The sequence below is a fragment of the Lepidochelys olivacea genome, assembly GCF_965140295.1.
Source record: "Lepidochelys olivacea isolate rLepOli2 genome assembly, chromosome: 10".
Lineage (NCBI taxonomy): Eukaryota > Metazoa > Chordata > Testudines > Cheloniidae > Lepidochelys > Lepidochelys olivacea.
Window position 1 is genome coordinate 10,492,770 of NC_140420.1, and position 17,100 is coordinate 10,509,869.

The 17,100-nt window shown below is 43.6% G+C and overlaps 1 protein-coding gene across 1 annotated transcript in view; it reads right to left on the minus strand.

Annotated features, from left to right (window-relative positions):
* The window catches only part of SDK1 (sidekick cell adhesion molecule 1), a 687,887-nt gene that overhangs the window by 87,560 nt on the left and 583,227 nt on the right, over positions 1 to 17,100 (minus strand). Inside the window, exon 36 of the mRNA XM_084641923.1 lies at positions 1,064 to 1,179. Coding sequence (XP_084498049.1) covers positions 1,064 to 1,179 — 116 coding nt within the window. The remainder of the gene's footprint in view (positions 1 to 1,063; positions 1,180 to 17,100) is intronic.

The window sequence follows — 17,100 nt, forward strand, 5'->3', positions numbered from 1 at the left end:
TAAATAAGACCTTCCAGAACACAGGAATAAGTGGCCAGGTACCAAACCATTCTCAGGTGTGAATTGCCCATTAGTGCTGGCATTCTGGTATGGCTACAAACTACACAAGAAAGTCCTTAGTCCCAGACACAGATCCACCTCCTCTGAAAAAGGCTCTTTCTTTAGCTTTCATGTAGGTACTTCCCCCCGATTCCCCTTTTCTCCCATACTTATCCTGCAGCCATACAATTTAAACTCCAGAGATGATGATTCCAATAGGCTACCTGCAGAGCCATTGGTAGCACGGCTTGTGGATAGGCCTAGCAGTGACAACTGTACAGGCCAGGGCATAAAGTCAGGGCCGAGCCAAGAGTCTACCTTGGCTCGACAAGCTAAGCTATTAGAACTATCTATACACATACAAGAGGGAAAATGTATAAATTGATATATAACATTGCTTGCTATGGCCAAGACGTAATGCCAGATTATTCTCTCTCACTGGCTCGGCTTTCCTTCACTTGCAGACCTAGATACATGGAGAAAGGCAGAGCCAGACACTGAACTCAAGCCAACCTCCAGCGTTTGTAGTCTTGCCCACTTCCACTCTCAAAGGGTCTTCTCCCATCTGGAGAGACAAAACAAGATGGTTCTGCAACGTGCCTTGTGTTTCTGCAAACCAAGTGCAATAAATACTACTGTTTAATTTTGTTAAAAAGTTAAGGACATGAAATAAACTCTCTGAAATCTGACATGGCTCATTCTTACAGCTCAGAGAAAGTTATAGATTTCCTGATGTCTCAAATCAGCTGTCAGTTCCCACCCCCACTTTTCCTGTGCCTTTGGTATTTGGAGCAGACATGTTGCCTGCCTACACTGAGCTCCCCAACTCTCTGTATGCACTGAATTTCCATTGAACAGAAGTACCCTCTTCTCTTTGTCTCTGCCTCATTCTCTCTCCCTCTGGTTTTGGGACATAATGCCATGTTCATTACTGTAGCCTGAGTATTGCTTTAATTTGCCTCGTGCAGCAAAGGTAATTCTGAAGCCAAGTGAGATAATGAAAGCAGCAGGAAAAGGTTATTGCCTTGTAGCCTTGTATGTTCCCATTTTGGCTGTCGACAGGAGGTGGGTCCCAGGTGATCTCTAGCTGGCTCGTAGTAAGAGCATCTACTTGGATGTTCTGTGGGGCCATTGCTGGTGCTAGAGAGAGAGACAGTAAGAGAAGGAAATAAGGAGAATTAATAGTGACAAGCAGAACTAAACTGATATCCAAGTTGTACTTTTCCATTTATGGAGTAACCAGGTTAGTCTCTTTGTTTATGCCACAAGTGAGCTAAGAAACAGAATCAGCTTTAAATCCATCTAACACCGCAGAGAAGTCTCAGATAAATACTTGCAGTGCGTGTGGAATGAGAATCACTTGGGCCTCTTGGAGGTGGCTGTGTTCTCTGTCTCATACAGACCAGCTGAGCACACTCAGTCCACCAGGCAGTTCTTTAAGAAGAAAATGGCAGAGAAAAATCTCCTTATTTGTGTTCATCTAAGCTTCAAAGGCAAATGTTTGACGGTGACTTTGCCTTCCTGAATGGCCAATTGGTGAAGATAAACATATAGAGAAGTAGCTCAGGTTTCCCCAACCTTTCTCCTTAGCAAGAGTCACCATAATGTCCTGTTTATGCTATTGCAGTTTGCTGCCATGAGGCTCAGACAACTGGGGCTGCAAACACAAAAAGCAAGAGGAGTGCATCTTTAAAAGACTAGCATCTTTAAAATTATCTCCAGAACACTTTAGAAACAAACCAATGAAAGTAACATTTTCTGTACAGTAAATGGATTTTGATACAGTAAAATCAAAACAAAAAAGTATCTTCAAATATAAACACAGACTGGAATTGTGTCTCTTTCTGGCTGAATGTGTAATTTATTCACATGCTTGCCATTTCTCCTCCTGTGTACTGCACCATACCAGAAAACTAATCTCTCCTCTTTGTGCGCACCTGGGTCACACAATCTTTTCCCTTTGCTGTGATCCAGCTCAATGCAAGTGAAACTTCTTCCCAAGTGACGGGTGGGGATGGTCTGTTTCCTAGATCCTCTGTCTTAGCCTACAGCAGCTCTTAACAAACAGCATGTTCTGGTTACAGAAAAGATGTCTAAACATGTCCTGTTTGAGCTCCCAAAATGGGAAGGAGAGGGCAGAGTATAAAACAATACCACTCCTACCTTCTCCTTGTGCATGTGCAGATGGTACGGCAACCTTTGCCCACAGTGTCTGAGCTTCCTGCCCATTTATAGGTTGTAAATAGAAGTGATAAAATATTCACCACCCGAGTAAGATAGCCCTGGTTATCTGTTCCTCTAGAGAGCTCTTTCTTTAGAATGAATGACCTTCATAAGTCAGACTCTCCCTATACCCGCCTGCCTTCCAGGGTTATAAAATAAAATAGTAATTAACACCCACTCAGCCTGACACCAACTATTTATTTTGTTCTAACTGTGTGGTTTCTATATTATCACTGCCCACCCTGCCGTTAATGGAAATGTTAATAACCAGCGCCAGGTTGTTGTGACAGATGCTTGGGCTCATTATCAGAAATTCTTATTTACCGCTCCATTAAACGACAGAATCGCACAAAAAAGCCACAAAAACAATTCAATCAAAACTAACTGGAGGTATTTTAACAGCCACATTAATAATCCAAAACATAAATAAAGTTAATGTCTTTTGCCTGTTTGCCATCGGCAACCCTATTGCAAAATTATTGTTGTACAATTAAAATGTGAAAGGCAAAATTGAGCAGGGTCATTATCCTGGTGCTCAGTTAAAACTGTTTGCTTATTATTATTTTTTAGTGGTTTTTTTCAGTTGGATATGTCAAATGCAGGAGGTGAGAATGGCTATAAATAAAACACAAGCTGGGCTTGTTTAGTCAAGTGAACTCATCTAATTGCTGCTCTGCAATCCAACCCCTCTTCCAGATTTCACTGGTAATGTGAACATAGCAGCAAGCTCACCTGATGGCTATGTTCAGTGCAACTTCACGATGCTACCTTAGTTCTGAAACTCTCAGATGTGGAGGGCTTTATAGCACACATCAGAGCACACAACTGTATTCTTATACAATAGAAACCTGCAAATACATCTTCGAGATCTGGCGATGACGACATATTGGAGAAAACAGAAATATGCATAAGCACAGAGAAAAACAGATCCGTTTTACCATCTACTTTTGTCCTACGTAGTGACACAACTGGATGTATTGTACTGACAGAGAGATTGTACTTTGAGGCCACATCTACACTAGCATTCTTCTTCAAAATCCCAGTGCTGGGCTAGAACCAGTGCAGTTCCTATGCTGCAAACAACAGTCGGAGAGCTAGCGTGCACAGGCTCCTGCCATTTTAACCGTGTCATGTAACTCTTTTCAGAGCATGTCTAGACAACACAATGTTTAAAAATGCCAGTGATCATTCCATCCCGACGCTCCTATTTATAACCCCAGAATCCTGATGACATGCAAATTATGTTTGGTTTGGTGCCATATGAGTCTGTCTCGCTATCGAACTTTCAAACTCAGATGCTTCACTCTCCCTACATGCACAGATTTCCTGTTGAAATAAACAGGGACAGCAGAATAGTGCTGTGCATGCCTGATGCTCTGCAGACAACATATTACATTAGGGGCAAAGTGAAATATTTTAAAAAGAATGAAACACATCCCTAAAATCACTCCTGTTTGAGACCCCAAAACCTTCACTGAATGCATGGGCAGAGTTTACCAGTACAAGCAAACACATTTTAAAGGTGAGCTGAAAGGCCTTTCACCTTCTAGGAATTCAGTTTTTCATAGCTGCTGGCCTCACTAAAACATAAAGCAGAGTGGGAACTGCATCCCTGACATTGGTGTAGGTGTTAGTGACATTATCAACTTTATCAGGAGAGACACAGAACCCTGAGGGCCTGAACTCAGCTCTTGGCTGGTAAAAAGCATTTCAATTCCTTTGAAAAATGTATTTAGTTGTCATTTCTAAGTCTGCACATATATTCTTTTTTGGGAGCTCAGGTAGCTTTTTGCAAGCGCTTATTTTTGTAATAGGATTTCAGTTTACCTTTGAGGCTGCTGTCTTTAAAAACTCACTCAGCAACACAGAGACAGGGTAAGGAGTTGAATGAGCAGATTGTATAATTAATTAATACAGTAATAATACTAATTATGGATTGGTATGATGCTAATAGAATGGCACAAGGACAGCAAATCAACAATACCACATGGAGACACAAAAAGATGAAAGCTGGAGCCAAAATTTACTAACATGAGTGCCTAAAGTTTGACACCTACATTTGTATTTGGACACCTAAAATGCAAGTGGCCTAATTTTTGTCCCACAGCAAAGTCAATGGGAGCTGCAAGTGCCAATCACCTTTACAGAACATGGTGGTTAAAATATGCAGGGGCCAGGCTACAAGAGAGTTCCCTGTATTGTTAGCACTGGTGGAGTGGCACTGGGCCATCACACTGATTTTCAGTAATTGTTGGAACACTGGGGAAGCTCCAGATGACTAGAAGAAAGCTAATGCTGTGCCAGTGCTTCAAAAGGGTAAACAGGACAAGCTCGGTAAATAGACTGGTCAGCCTGACATCAATAGCTGAATAGCTAATACGGGACTCAATGAATGAAGAATTAAAGGTGGGTAATATAATTAACGCCAATCAACAGGGATTTATGAAAAATAGGTTCTGTCAAACTAATTTGATATCTTTTTTGATGAGATTACAAGTTTAGTCAATAAAGGTAACACTGTTGATGCAATATACTTAGACTCCTCTAAGGCATATGACTTGGTACTGCATTATATTTTGATAAAAAAATAGACAGATATAAAATTAACATGCACACAATAAGTGGATTAAAAAGTGGCTAACTGACAGGTCTCAAAATGTAACTGTAAATGAGGAATCATCGAGCAGGTGTGTTTCTAGTAGTGTCTCATGGGGATCAGTTTTTGACTCTATGCTATTTAACATTTTTATCAATAGCCTGGCAGAAAACATTAAATCATGACTGATAAAGTTTGCAAATGACACAAAAATTAGGGGAGCAGTAAATAATGAATAGGACAGGTCACTGACCTAGAGAAATCTGGATCATTTGGTAAACTGGAAGCAAGCAAACAATATGTGCTTTAATATGGCCAAATGTAAAGCTATACATCTAGGAACCAGGAATGTAGGCTGTACTTACAGGATGGGGGACTCCATCCTCGGAAGAAGTGACTCTGAAAAAGACTTAAAAAGAAAAGGAGTACTTGTGGCACCTTAGAGACTAACAAATTTATTTGAGCATAAGCTTTCGTGAGCTACAGCTCACTTCATTGGATGCATCCACTGAATGCATCCGATGAAGTGAGCTGTAGCTCACGAAAGCTTATGCTCAAATAAATTTGTTAGTCTCTAAGGTGCCATAAGTCCTCCTTTTCTTTTTGCGGATACAGAGTAACATGGCTGCCAATCTGAAACCTGAAAAAGACTTGAAGGTCATGGCGGATAATTAGCTCAGCATGAGCTTCCAGTGTGACACTGTGGCCAAAAGGTCTAATATGATCCTTGGACAAATAAACAGGAGACTATTGACTAGAAGTAGGGAGGTCATGTTACCTCTGTATTTATCGCTAGTGTGAATGCTACTGGAATACCATGTCCAGTTCTGGTGTCCACCATTCAAGAAGGAGGTTGACAAATTGCACAGTGTTCAGAGAAGAGTCATGAGAATGATTATAGGATTGGAAAACATGCCTTGCACTGATTGAGCTCCTTGAGTCTCTCTATTTAGCTTACCAAAGAGAAGGTTAAGGGGTGAATTGATCACAGTTTAAAGTACCTACAAGGGGAACAACAATTTGATAATCTCTTCTATCTAGTAGATGAAGGTACAACAAGATCCAGTGACGGGAAGTTAAAGTCAGACAAATTAAGACTGGAGATGGGGAGCACTTTTTTTTTAAAACAATGAAAGCAATTAGTCATTGGAGCAATTTACCCAGGGTTGTGGTAGAGTCTCCATCAATGGCAATTTTTAAAAGACGATTGGATGTTTTTCTAAAAGCTATGCATGAGTTCAAACAGCAATTAATTCAGAGAATCCCTATGGCCTGTGTTATACAGGATGTCAGACTAGATATATGATCACAGTGGGTCCCTTCTGGCTTTACAATCTACTTGAATGATGGGAGAATTACCAAAAAAACCCAACACAACAAAACATTGTTGCATATGTAGCCCAGCATTACTTCTTGTTAGTGTGGAGTATTACCTCTCAAGGCTGTGTGGCACATGGAACTTCTCACCAATATGATGTTGCAGTTGGCCTTTCATTTCTTTTCTTAGTGACAGTTGCTATGATGCTTTGTAGCACTCCATAGGCTACAAATCCTTGTGATTTATTGTTTAAACATAATAACTTTCTTTATGAAATGCACTCTGCTGCTACTGTTGTGTCTGTGATATTTGTGGGTAGCTGAGAATTTTCTCTCTACTTATTTTATTATTGTTTATGTAATGTCAATATTATACAAGGCAATTTAAAGACAAGTATAGGACAAAATCCTTGCCCTCGGGAGCTTGCTTTTTAAACAGATAAATCAGTTGACAGTTGAGGGGAGGGATGCAATGAAACAAAGATGGACTGCAGCATGCTATTTAGCATGATTCTCTTTGATTCCACAAGTTTCAAACAATTCTGTGTTTCTATTTTGCTGATCCTTTTTTATCTAGTGAGCATTATTTATATTTTTCTATTCTTCAATAAGAGCTTGAAATTAACCTGGCTGCTTTAATTCCCTTCTAATCATTAGTTGTATTATGCTAACATCTAGAAGTCAGGATCCCATTGTGTTACAAATTGTACAAACATATAATAAAAAGATATCCACTTGCCTAAAGGTTTTACAGTATAAGACTGTAGAGAACAGGTGGATTAACAAAAACTTAGATGAAGGGGCAAGAGCACAAGGAAGCTATGAGATGATCGAGATCAGCATGACAAGCAGTGGTCACAGCAAACCAGCTGCCTAATTACTGTGGAGTTTTTGCAGGCATCACAACAGAGGAAGGTTTTAAGGAAATAAATTAAAGGAGGACAAAGAGACAGCTTTTCCAATGTTGCAGTACCTCCTCCCATGCACAAGGGGCAGCATGAGAGACAGCGCCAAGATGGTTCTTGGAAAATTTTTGAACTGGGCAATCAAAGCTGGCACCTTCGTGGAATGAAGGTGTGGTATGTCATACTACTTACTGCATCTCCTCCAGCAACACTGATGCTATCACCATAGCTGTGTAACTAGGATGATTCGTTAGTTCATGTTATAGAAACAGCCAGAGATGAAGCAGTTTTTCACTGACAGAATGGGATCTTTTAGAAACAGATGTTCAGAATCTAGAGGATGTTCTCCACTCAATTCTAGCCACTTTCAGGTAATTCACATTTTGGGACTAAATTATGTGGTGATGTCCCTCTAAGTACACAAGTTCCATATTAATTTTATATGTGTAATAATATAGACATGCATACACACAGAGTACATATATATTATATCCTTGAATTCTCAAAAATAATACAATTTACAAATATAGGGTCATTTGACCTAAATTGTACACTATTTTCTTATTTGGGTATCAGTTTTTCGCTTCAAAAGGTTGGGAGGAACAATAACAGTCTTACAAACATTAGGTATCTACAAATGAATAGACAGGGTTAAACCCAAAGGCCAAAATCTGCTCTCAGTTGTATCAATGTAAATTAGGATTAACCGCATTAAAGTCAATGGAGTTAAATCAGTGTGAAACTTGTGTAAATGAGCCTTGGTCTATACTATGAGTTTATGTCAGATTTAGCAGCATTAAATCGAATTAACCCTGCACCCATCCACACAACAAAGCCATCTTTTTTGACATAAAGGGCTCTTAAAACTGATTTCTGTACTCCTCCCCAACAAGGGGATTAGCACTGAAATCAACAGCACCATTTTGAATTAGGGTTAGTGTGGACGCAATTAGAAGATATTGGCCTCTGGGAGCTATCCCACAGTGCACCATTGTGACTACTCTGGACAGCACTCTGAATTTGGATGCACTGACTAGGTGTACAGGAAAAGCCCCGGGAACTTTTGAATCTCATTTCCTGTTTGGCCAGGCGAATGATGAGCTCTGCATGGTCACCTTTGCTGATGACCACCTGTGCTTGGTTATCAGCACAGGTGACCATGCAGTCCCAGAATCGAAAAAGAGCTCCAGCATAGACCAAACAGGAGGTAATGGACCTGATCACTGTATGGGAAGAGGAATCCGTGCTATCAGAACTACGTTCCAAAAGACGAAATGCAAAAAAAAATCTCCAAGGCCATGAGGGACAGAGGCTACAGCAGGGACGCAACACTGTGCCGTGTGAAACTTAAGGAGCTCAGACAAGCGTACCAGAAAACCAAAGAATCAAACGAATGCTCCGGGACAGAGCCCCAGACATACTGCTTCTACATTGAGCTGCATACCATTCTAGGGGGGCCCGCCACCATCACTCCACCCCTGTCCATGGACTCCGATGATGGGGTACTCTCCGCCATGCCTGAGGATTTTGCAGATGGGGAAGATGAGGAGGAGGAGGACAAGCTTGAGGAGAGCACACAGCACACCGTTCTCCCCGACAGCCAGGATCTTTTTATCACCCTGACTGAAATACCCTCCCAAACCAACAAAGCCAGAGAAGGGACCTCTGGTGAGTGTACCTTTTAAAATATAATACATGTTATAAAAGCAAGTGTTTTTTAATGATTAAGTAGCCCTGAGGACTTGGGATGCATTCGTGGCCAGTACAGCTACTGGGAAAGTCTGTTAACGTGTCTGGGGATGGAGCAGAAATCCTCTAGGGACATCTCCATGAAGCTCTCCTGGAGGTACTCTAAAAGCCTTTGTAGAAGGTTTCTGGGGAGAGCAGCCTTATTCCGTCCTCCATGGTAGGACACTTTACCATGCCATGCTAGTAGCAAGTAATCTGGTATCATTGCATGACAAAGTCTGACAGCGTATGGTCCCAGTGTTTGCTGGCATTCAAGCAATATCTGTTCTTTATCTCTCTGTGTTATCCTCAGGAGAGTGATATCGTTGATGGTAACCTGGTTGAAATAGGGGAATTTAATTAAGGGGACATTCAGAGGTGGCCGTTCCTATTGGGCTGTTTGCCTGTGGCTGAAAAGAAATCCTCCCCACAGTTAGCCACACGGTGGGGGGTGGGCATTGGCGCTGAGCTGTTCGCGTTTGGCTAGCAGGGATCTTCCCTGATACCAGCCACGTGGTGGGGGAAGGGGTAAAGCGATCATCCCAGAGAATTGGATGGGTGGGGGTTAGTTTGGTTTCTGCTGCTGCACGTTAACAGGAAAACCACAGCACTAAATGGCCAACTCAACGTGCTTTGCTTGCTATGGGAGAGGAGAGCACTGCTGTTATGAAAGTTGCAGAAGCCAAAAGACTATGGCTTACCATGGTTGCATGCAAGCCAAATTCTGTTGCCCGACACTGCATGTGTGATCTCTAGCACCAGAGCCGCAGGCACTCAATATAATATGCAAAATGCGACCTTGTACCAAAATCGCATGTGCTATGTAATGTGAATAGTGTTGATCATCATGAAAGAGTATAGCCATTGTTCTGTAAAATGTATCTTTTAAAATACTTCACTCCCTTTTTTTCCTCCAGCAGCTGCAAATGTTTCAAGCCTCCCTCCTCTGTCTCCAAGGCTATCTCAGATAAGGAAGCAAAAAAAACGCACGTGGGATGAAATGTTCTCTGAGCTCATGTAGTCGTCCGGCACTGACAGAGCTCAGCAGAATGTGTCAAGGGACACAATAGCAGAGTACAGGAAAGTGGCCAATGAATGTGAGGAGAGGTGGCGGCAAGAAGATCAGAGGAAGCATGAGGCAACACTGTGGCTACTGCAGGATCAAATGGACATGCTCCAGCGTCTGGTGGAGGTTCATGAACGGCAACAGGATCACAGACTGCTGCTGCTGCAGCCCCTGTTTAACCACGCTCTCTCCTCCCCAAGTTCCATAGCCTCCTCACCCAGATACCTAAGAACGCAGGCAGGGGAGGTTCTGGGCACCCAACCACTCCACCCCAGTGAACAGCCCAAGCAACAGAAGGCTGCCATTCAAGAAGTTTTAAAATGGCCTTTTCCTTCCATCCTACCCTCCTCCCACACTCCACCCGGGCTACCTTGTGAGTTATCTCCCTATTTTTATAATCAATTAATAAAGAATATGTTTTTTAAACGATAGTGACTTTATTTCCTTTGCAAGCAAGCTGTGATCAAGGGGGGAGGGCGGGTGGCTTACAGGGAATTTAGAGGCAACCAAGGGGGTGGGTTTTCATCAAGGAGAAACAAACAGAAGTGTCACAGAGTCATGAAACTGGTTTTCAAAGCTTCTCTGCTGCGCAGCGCTTCCTGCTGTGTTCTTCTAACCACCCTGGTGTCTGGCTGCGTGTATTCCGCGACCAGGTAATTTGCATCAACCTCCCACCCTGCCATAAGCGTCTCCCCCTTACTCTCACAGAGATTGTGGAGCGAACAGCAAGCAGCAATAACAATGGGAACATTGGTTTCTCTGAGGTCTGAGCAAGTCAGTAAACTGCGCCAACGACCCTTTAAACATCCAAATGCACACTCTACCACCATTCTGCACTTGCTCAGCCTATAGTTGAACAGATCCTTACTACTGTCCAGGGTGCCTGTCTATGGCTTCATGAGCCAGGGCATTAAGGGGTAGGCTGGATCCCCAAGGATAACTATAGGCATTTCAACATCCCCAACAGTTATTTTCTGGTCTAGGAAGTAAATCCCTTTCTGCAGCCATTTAAACAGACTAGAATTCCTGAAGACGTGAGCGTCATGAACCTTTCCCGGCCATCCAAAGTTGATGTTGGTGAAACGTGCCTTGTGATCCACCAGTGCTGCAATCCACCATTGAAAAGTACCCCTTGTGGTTTATGTACTGACTGCCCTGGTGGTCTGGTCCCAAGATAGGGATATGCGTTCCATCTATAGCCCCACCACAGTTAGGGAATCCCATTGCAGCAAAGCCATCTAGTATGACCTGCACATTTCCCAGAGCCACTACCTTTGATAGCAGCAGCTCAATGATTGCATTGGCTACTTGCATCACAGCAACCCCCACAATAGATTTGCCCACTCCAAATTGATTACCGACTGACCGGTAGCTGTCTGGTGTTGCAAGCTTCCACAGGGCTATTGCCACTCGCTTGTGAACTGTGGGGGCTGCTCTCATCTTGGTATTCTTGTGCTTCAGGGCATGAGAAAGCAAGTCACAAAGTTCCATAAAAGTGCCCTTACGCATGCGAAAGTTTCCGAGCCACCGGGAATCATCCCAAACCTGCAACATTATGCGGGCCCAGAATCGGTGTTCCATGGCATGAGCCTGCCCCAGTGACACCATGATCTCCAAATTGGACTGCGGTTTTAGAGAAATATGAGTTCATGTCCTCATCACCGCGCTGCTGTCGCCTCCTCGCCTGGTTTTTCAGATGCTGGTTCTGCATAAACTGCACAATAATGCGCGAGGTGTTTACAATGGTCATAACTGCTGCGGTGAGCTGAATGGGCTCCATGCTTGTTTTGCTATGGCATCTGCATGGGCAATCCAGGGGAAAGGGCACAAAACGATTGTCTGCCGTTGCTCTGACAGAGGGAGGGGCGACTGACAACATGGCTTACAGGGTTGGCTTACAATGAATTAAAATCAACAAAATGGGTGGCTTTGCATCAAGGAGAAACAGAATGACCCCCTCAAGGATAGAACTCAAAACCCTGGGTTTAGCAGGCCGTTGATTTCACGGAGGGAGGGAGGAAGAGAGAAAATGAATACAAAACAAATCTGGTCTATTTCTTGTTTTGATCCACTTCATCTATCTTTATACATCTTGCTGGCAGCAGATGGTGCAGTACGACTGCTGGCCATCGTCATCTTCTGGGTGCTCAGCAGAAGACAGTGCAGTATGACTGCTGGCCATCGTCGTCTCCTGGCTGCTCATTAGAAGACGGTGCAGTAGGGCTGCTGGCAGGACTGAATCGCCATGAGATGAAACTTAAAAGGGAAATGACCTGGCTGAGTGACTCCCATGTTTGCCCAGGCGCCCTTGACCGACCTCACCGAGGTTGGCTAAAAGAGCACCCTGGAGTACGGCGATGATGGCTACCAGTCATACTGCACTGTCTGCTGCCAAAAGGCAATGAACTGCTGCTGTGTAGCAATGCAGTACCGCGTCTGCCAGCAACCAGGAGACATACGGTGATGGTGAGCTGAGCGGGATCCATACTTGCCGTGGTATGGCATCTGCACGGGTAACCCAGGAAAAAAGGCACGAAACGATTGTTTGCTGTTGCTTTTATGGAGGGAAGGAGGGGCCTGACGATATGTACCCAGAACCACCCATGACAATGTTTTTGCCCCATCAGGCATTGGGACTTCTACCCAGAATTCAAATGGGCGGCGGAGACTGCGGGAACTGTGGGATAGCTACCCACAGCGCAATGCTCCAGAAGTCGACGGTTGCCTCGGTACTGTGGACGCACTCTGCTGACTAACTGCACTTAGAGCATTTGTGTGGGGACACACACAATCGACTGTATAAAGACGCTTTCTACAAAACCGACTTCTATAAATTCAACCTAATTTCATAGTGTAGACCTGGCCTGAGAGTACAGTCAGCTCCACTGACTGCACAATTCAGAATTCAGCCCCAAGGATGTATTGAAGGTTGTTCAAGTATGCAAGAATATGCGGCAAAGACGCTGCTGGGTGTTTGACATTGTGTGAACATACTGGCCTGATTCTCTTCTCCCTTACTACACCAGTATAAATTAGGATAACACCATGTGAGAAGGTGCCTTTTCTGATCTGCAGTAAAACAAAAAGTCTATCCTTGTGGGGAGTCAAAACTCACATCCTTCCCGGGGCCTGGCTTTATTAACCAAGAAATTAACAAAGTTCTGTTCAAGTCTTCTCCTCAGGCTTGCCTGCCCCCACAATTCCCCCTGCTCAGCCCACATCCTAGTTCCTGTCTTTGTTGAGGGCCATTCCCACTACCTTTATCTCCAGATGGGGTAATAAGTCACCTACATCAGTGAGTCAGCAGCATCCATTTAACATTTATTAGCAGGATCAACATCTGCTAATAGACTGGGGTGTTTCATGCAAACAGTGTCAACTTGTTACAGTCCACTGAATGCAGTGTTGTTGTAGCCGGGTTGGCCCCAGGATATTAGAGAAACAAGGTGGCTGAGGTATTATCTTTCATTGGTCCAACTTCTGTTGGCGAAAGACAATATCTTTCAAACGTTCAAAGAGCTTTTCTTCAGATTGAAGAGCATGGCGTAAGCTCCAAAGCTTGTCTCTTTCATCAAGGTTGGTTCAATAAAAGATATTACCTCACACACCTTGTCTCTCTAATCCTCTGCTGAAGTCAGTAGTGTTGCAGTGGTGTATAACCAGTAGGAGTGAGAGTAGAACCAGGTCCACAGACTTTTCACATGCTTATGGGTATATATAGAGGTGCATATATAGTTCTATTAAGGAGAGGCTGTGCTAGCTCTTCATCAGGATAGGTGTCCAGGTATGTTTGGTATCACAGGGATGTGAGAGCTGTTAGCCAAATATATACTGTATCCTCCATGTGTGGATCTGTCTGTATCAACTAGGAAAGGGTCCCAGCTTCCCCAGTATTGACCTGCTTTACCTTGTAAGTCAATATATGGATTTCTCTACTCAAGAATGTCATTGAAAACAGGCCATTTTAGCTCCCTCTAGAGGCAGTTAGGGTATCTCAGAGAGCCCATCAGGGAAGTTAGCAAAGCATGAGAATAGCCAGAATTTAAGAATGTAGGGAATGTTCCTAGTAATCAGTGTTGCCAACTCTTGCCATTTTTCTGAGAGTGATGGGGGCTGAAGCCGACTTAGGGTGCCGCAAGAAGCTCCAGCCTCCTCCTGAAGTTAATCCCTGCTGGAAGCCAGGAGAGTCTCTCTACTAACCTCTACTCCCTGGCACCTCTTCTCCTCCCCACTGCAGCTCCTGGCCTCGGAAGGGGCAGAGAGGAAGGAGCCCCTGGAGCTGCCCCCCACAGACCTGAAATGGGGCGAGAGGACCCTGCAGCAGCCCCCAGGCCTGGGGTTTGTGTGTGTGTGTGTGTGTGTGTGTCTGTGAAGAAACCCAGGAGGAGCAATGGTGAGGATGGGCAGGAGATTGAACTGAGAGGGGCTGAACTGATAGGGCAACTGGAAGAGGTCTGAACTGACGGGGTGGAAGCAATGGAGTGGGAGGGGCTGAACCAATGGGATGGGGCTGAACTGAGGGAGAGGCTGGGGGGACAGAACCGATGCGGGGGAACTGAGGAATGGGATTAATTGCTGGGTAGGGGATAGGCAGATGTGCGGGTGAGAGCTCCAACAACAGGATCCAAAATCACCTTACCCAATATGTTTGGGAGAGTGTCAGCACTAATTGTCACAAACACATGCACACACAGAGCCATCCCCTCTATTCGACATTGGTGAGGCCTCATCTGGAGTACTGTGTCCAGTTTTGGGCCCCACACTACAAGAAGGATGTGGAAAAATTGGAGAGAGTCCAGCGAAGGGCAACAAAAATGATTAGGGGTCTGGAACACATGACTTATGAGGAGAGGCTGAGAGAACTGGGATTGTTTAGTCTGCAGAAGAGAAGAATGAGGGGGGATTTGATAGCTGCTTTCAACTACCTGAGAGGTGGTTCCAAAGAGGATCGTTCTAGATTATTCTCAGTGGTAGAAGATGACAGGACAAGGAGTAATGGTTTCAAGTTGCAGTGGGGGAGGTTTAGGTTGGATATTAGGAAAAACTTTTTCACTAGGAGGGTGGTGAAACACTGGAATGCGTTACCTAGGGAGGTGGTAGAATCTCCTTCCTTAGAAGTTTTTAAGGTCAGGCTTGACAAAGCCCTGGCTGGGATGATTTAGTTGGGGATTGGTCCTGCTTTGAGCTGGGGGTTGGACTAGATGACCTCCTGAGGTCCCTTCTAACCCTGATATTCTATGATTCTATGATTCTCTGGGGATAGGCAGGAGGCGCTCACAAATCAGAAGACTCAAAAACACAATATATATATTGTTTAAATCTCATGGTTTTTGCGGGGTCCAAATCATGATTTTCAATTTCTTGCAGATGGTAATACTGAATACTGTATCATTTAATTAAATGACTGTTAATTACAGACCCACGCTTCAAAATCCATTCTGTCCTTGATCCTTGAAAATTTCATTTGCTCGGGATTCAGTATAGCTCAAAGTGTCACTAGGGGGAGCTAAAACAGCTGTAATCTTTACATATAATCTTTTCTCCTATCAAAATCAAAGGGAAGTTAGAATACATGTGTACCATTCAGTCACAGCAGAATATGCATTTTAAAATGATATCTTTCTGCTCTTTTCCCTTCATCCTCCCGAATGAAAGGCTCCCTCCTTCACCTCATCATCCCAGACACTCTTGCTATGAGAGCCAGGGCTTCAGGATAAAACTGACAAACCAAAGCAAGTGTAAAATAAAGTATAAAACCATACATTAAATACCAAAGAGTGTTGGTATAAAAGCCAACTCCTCCTGGAGTAGAAGAGAAACCTTAGAATCCCCCGACCTTCCTCAGTTTCCTCTCACTCCCTTAATACCCTATGTCACGAGGGCTGTCTCTCAGACAAAGGAAAATGGATGGGGTTCCTTCAGTCAGCACCACTTCTGTATCTCAGAAATTAAAGATGGAAAATACTATTACATCAGCTAGTTCATATCTCTGCCATAGCAGGATTGTTCCCTACATATAGTCACCTTGTAGAGCAACACAATGACACACCCTTTGTGATGCAGAGATCCACTGGTGCCAACGGGCGAAGGGTTCACTGTTCTTTACAAGCAACTCCTGCCTCAGAACTGACAAACTCACTATCCCTAATACATCACTTTCATGGTATTTATCAATGAAGCATTGTGTGAACTGACTGGTCAACCACACAACTCATTTGGAACTGGAAGAACACAATTAGGCAGCAGAGGAAAAAAAAAAGGATTACAGTACTGGGTTAACTAATAAAGGGAAAGAAGTAAACTGTTTCACTTAATTTAAGATGGTTAGAAGCAACATTTTTCTTCTGCATAGTAAAGTTTCAAAGCTGTAATAAGGCAATGTTCAGTTGTAAATGTTTGAAAGAACCATAAAGTTTTGTTCAGGGTTACGAACAACCTCCATTCCCGAGGCATGTGTAACTCGGAAGATCTACTGTATTGAAACTATGCCTTATGGCCCTGGGGTAAAGGTTAGTCTCATTCATGACCCATTCAAGCAGGAGGGATATGTCACCTCTCCCTGATCAGCAGAGGATGTAATGCAAGGGTTCAGTTGTCTACCTTTGCCCCATCCTAGAACGGTCAATGGAAAACCATCAAAGACAGCTGCAAACTATCGACAGGACTTGAAGATTAAAAGAAACATAACTGACGGGATTGCCCGGACCATGAAAAAAGGCAAAAGAACCATTCAGTGTGTCACAGGATGGAAAAAGACACTCTGTATTCTTTCACTGAGGAGACCTCTTGTTGAGCAGGGGTGTTTCATGAACGATTGAATCTTGGTTCCTGAGAAGCAAGCCAGGCTGAACTCAGAAGGGGAAAACCTACTTCATTAGATGGGAAATGTAACCATGTAGACCCTAGTCCATATTTTATGATTTTGTTTTATATTATAACAATTTGTTTCCATCATTCTCTCCTAATTGTAGTGGAATCACTATTCTTTCTTAAATCAATTTTCTTTTGTTTTATTGCTCACAAGTCCTGTGTGTGATACAGGAGTGATGATTTACAGTAAAACCAGTAAACTGCGGACACTGTTCCTTTGGGAGCAGAGGATCTGGGATTTCTGTGAGGACCCAGTGTCAGGAGCTGGATATCACAGGGGAATGATCTAAGGGGAGTCAGGGACATAGAATCATAGGACTGGAAGGGACCTCGAGAGGCCATCTAGTCCAGTCCCC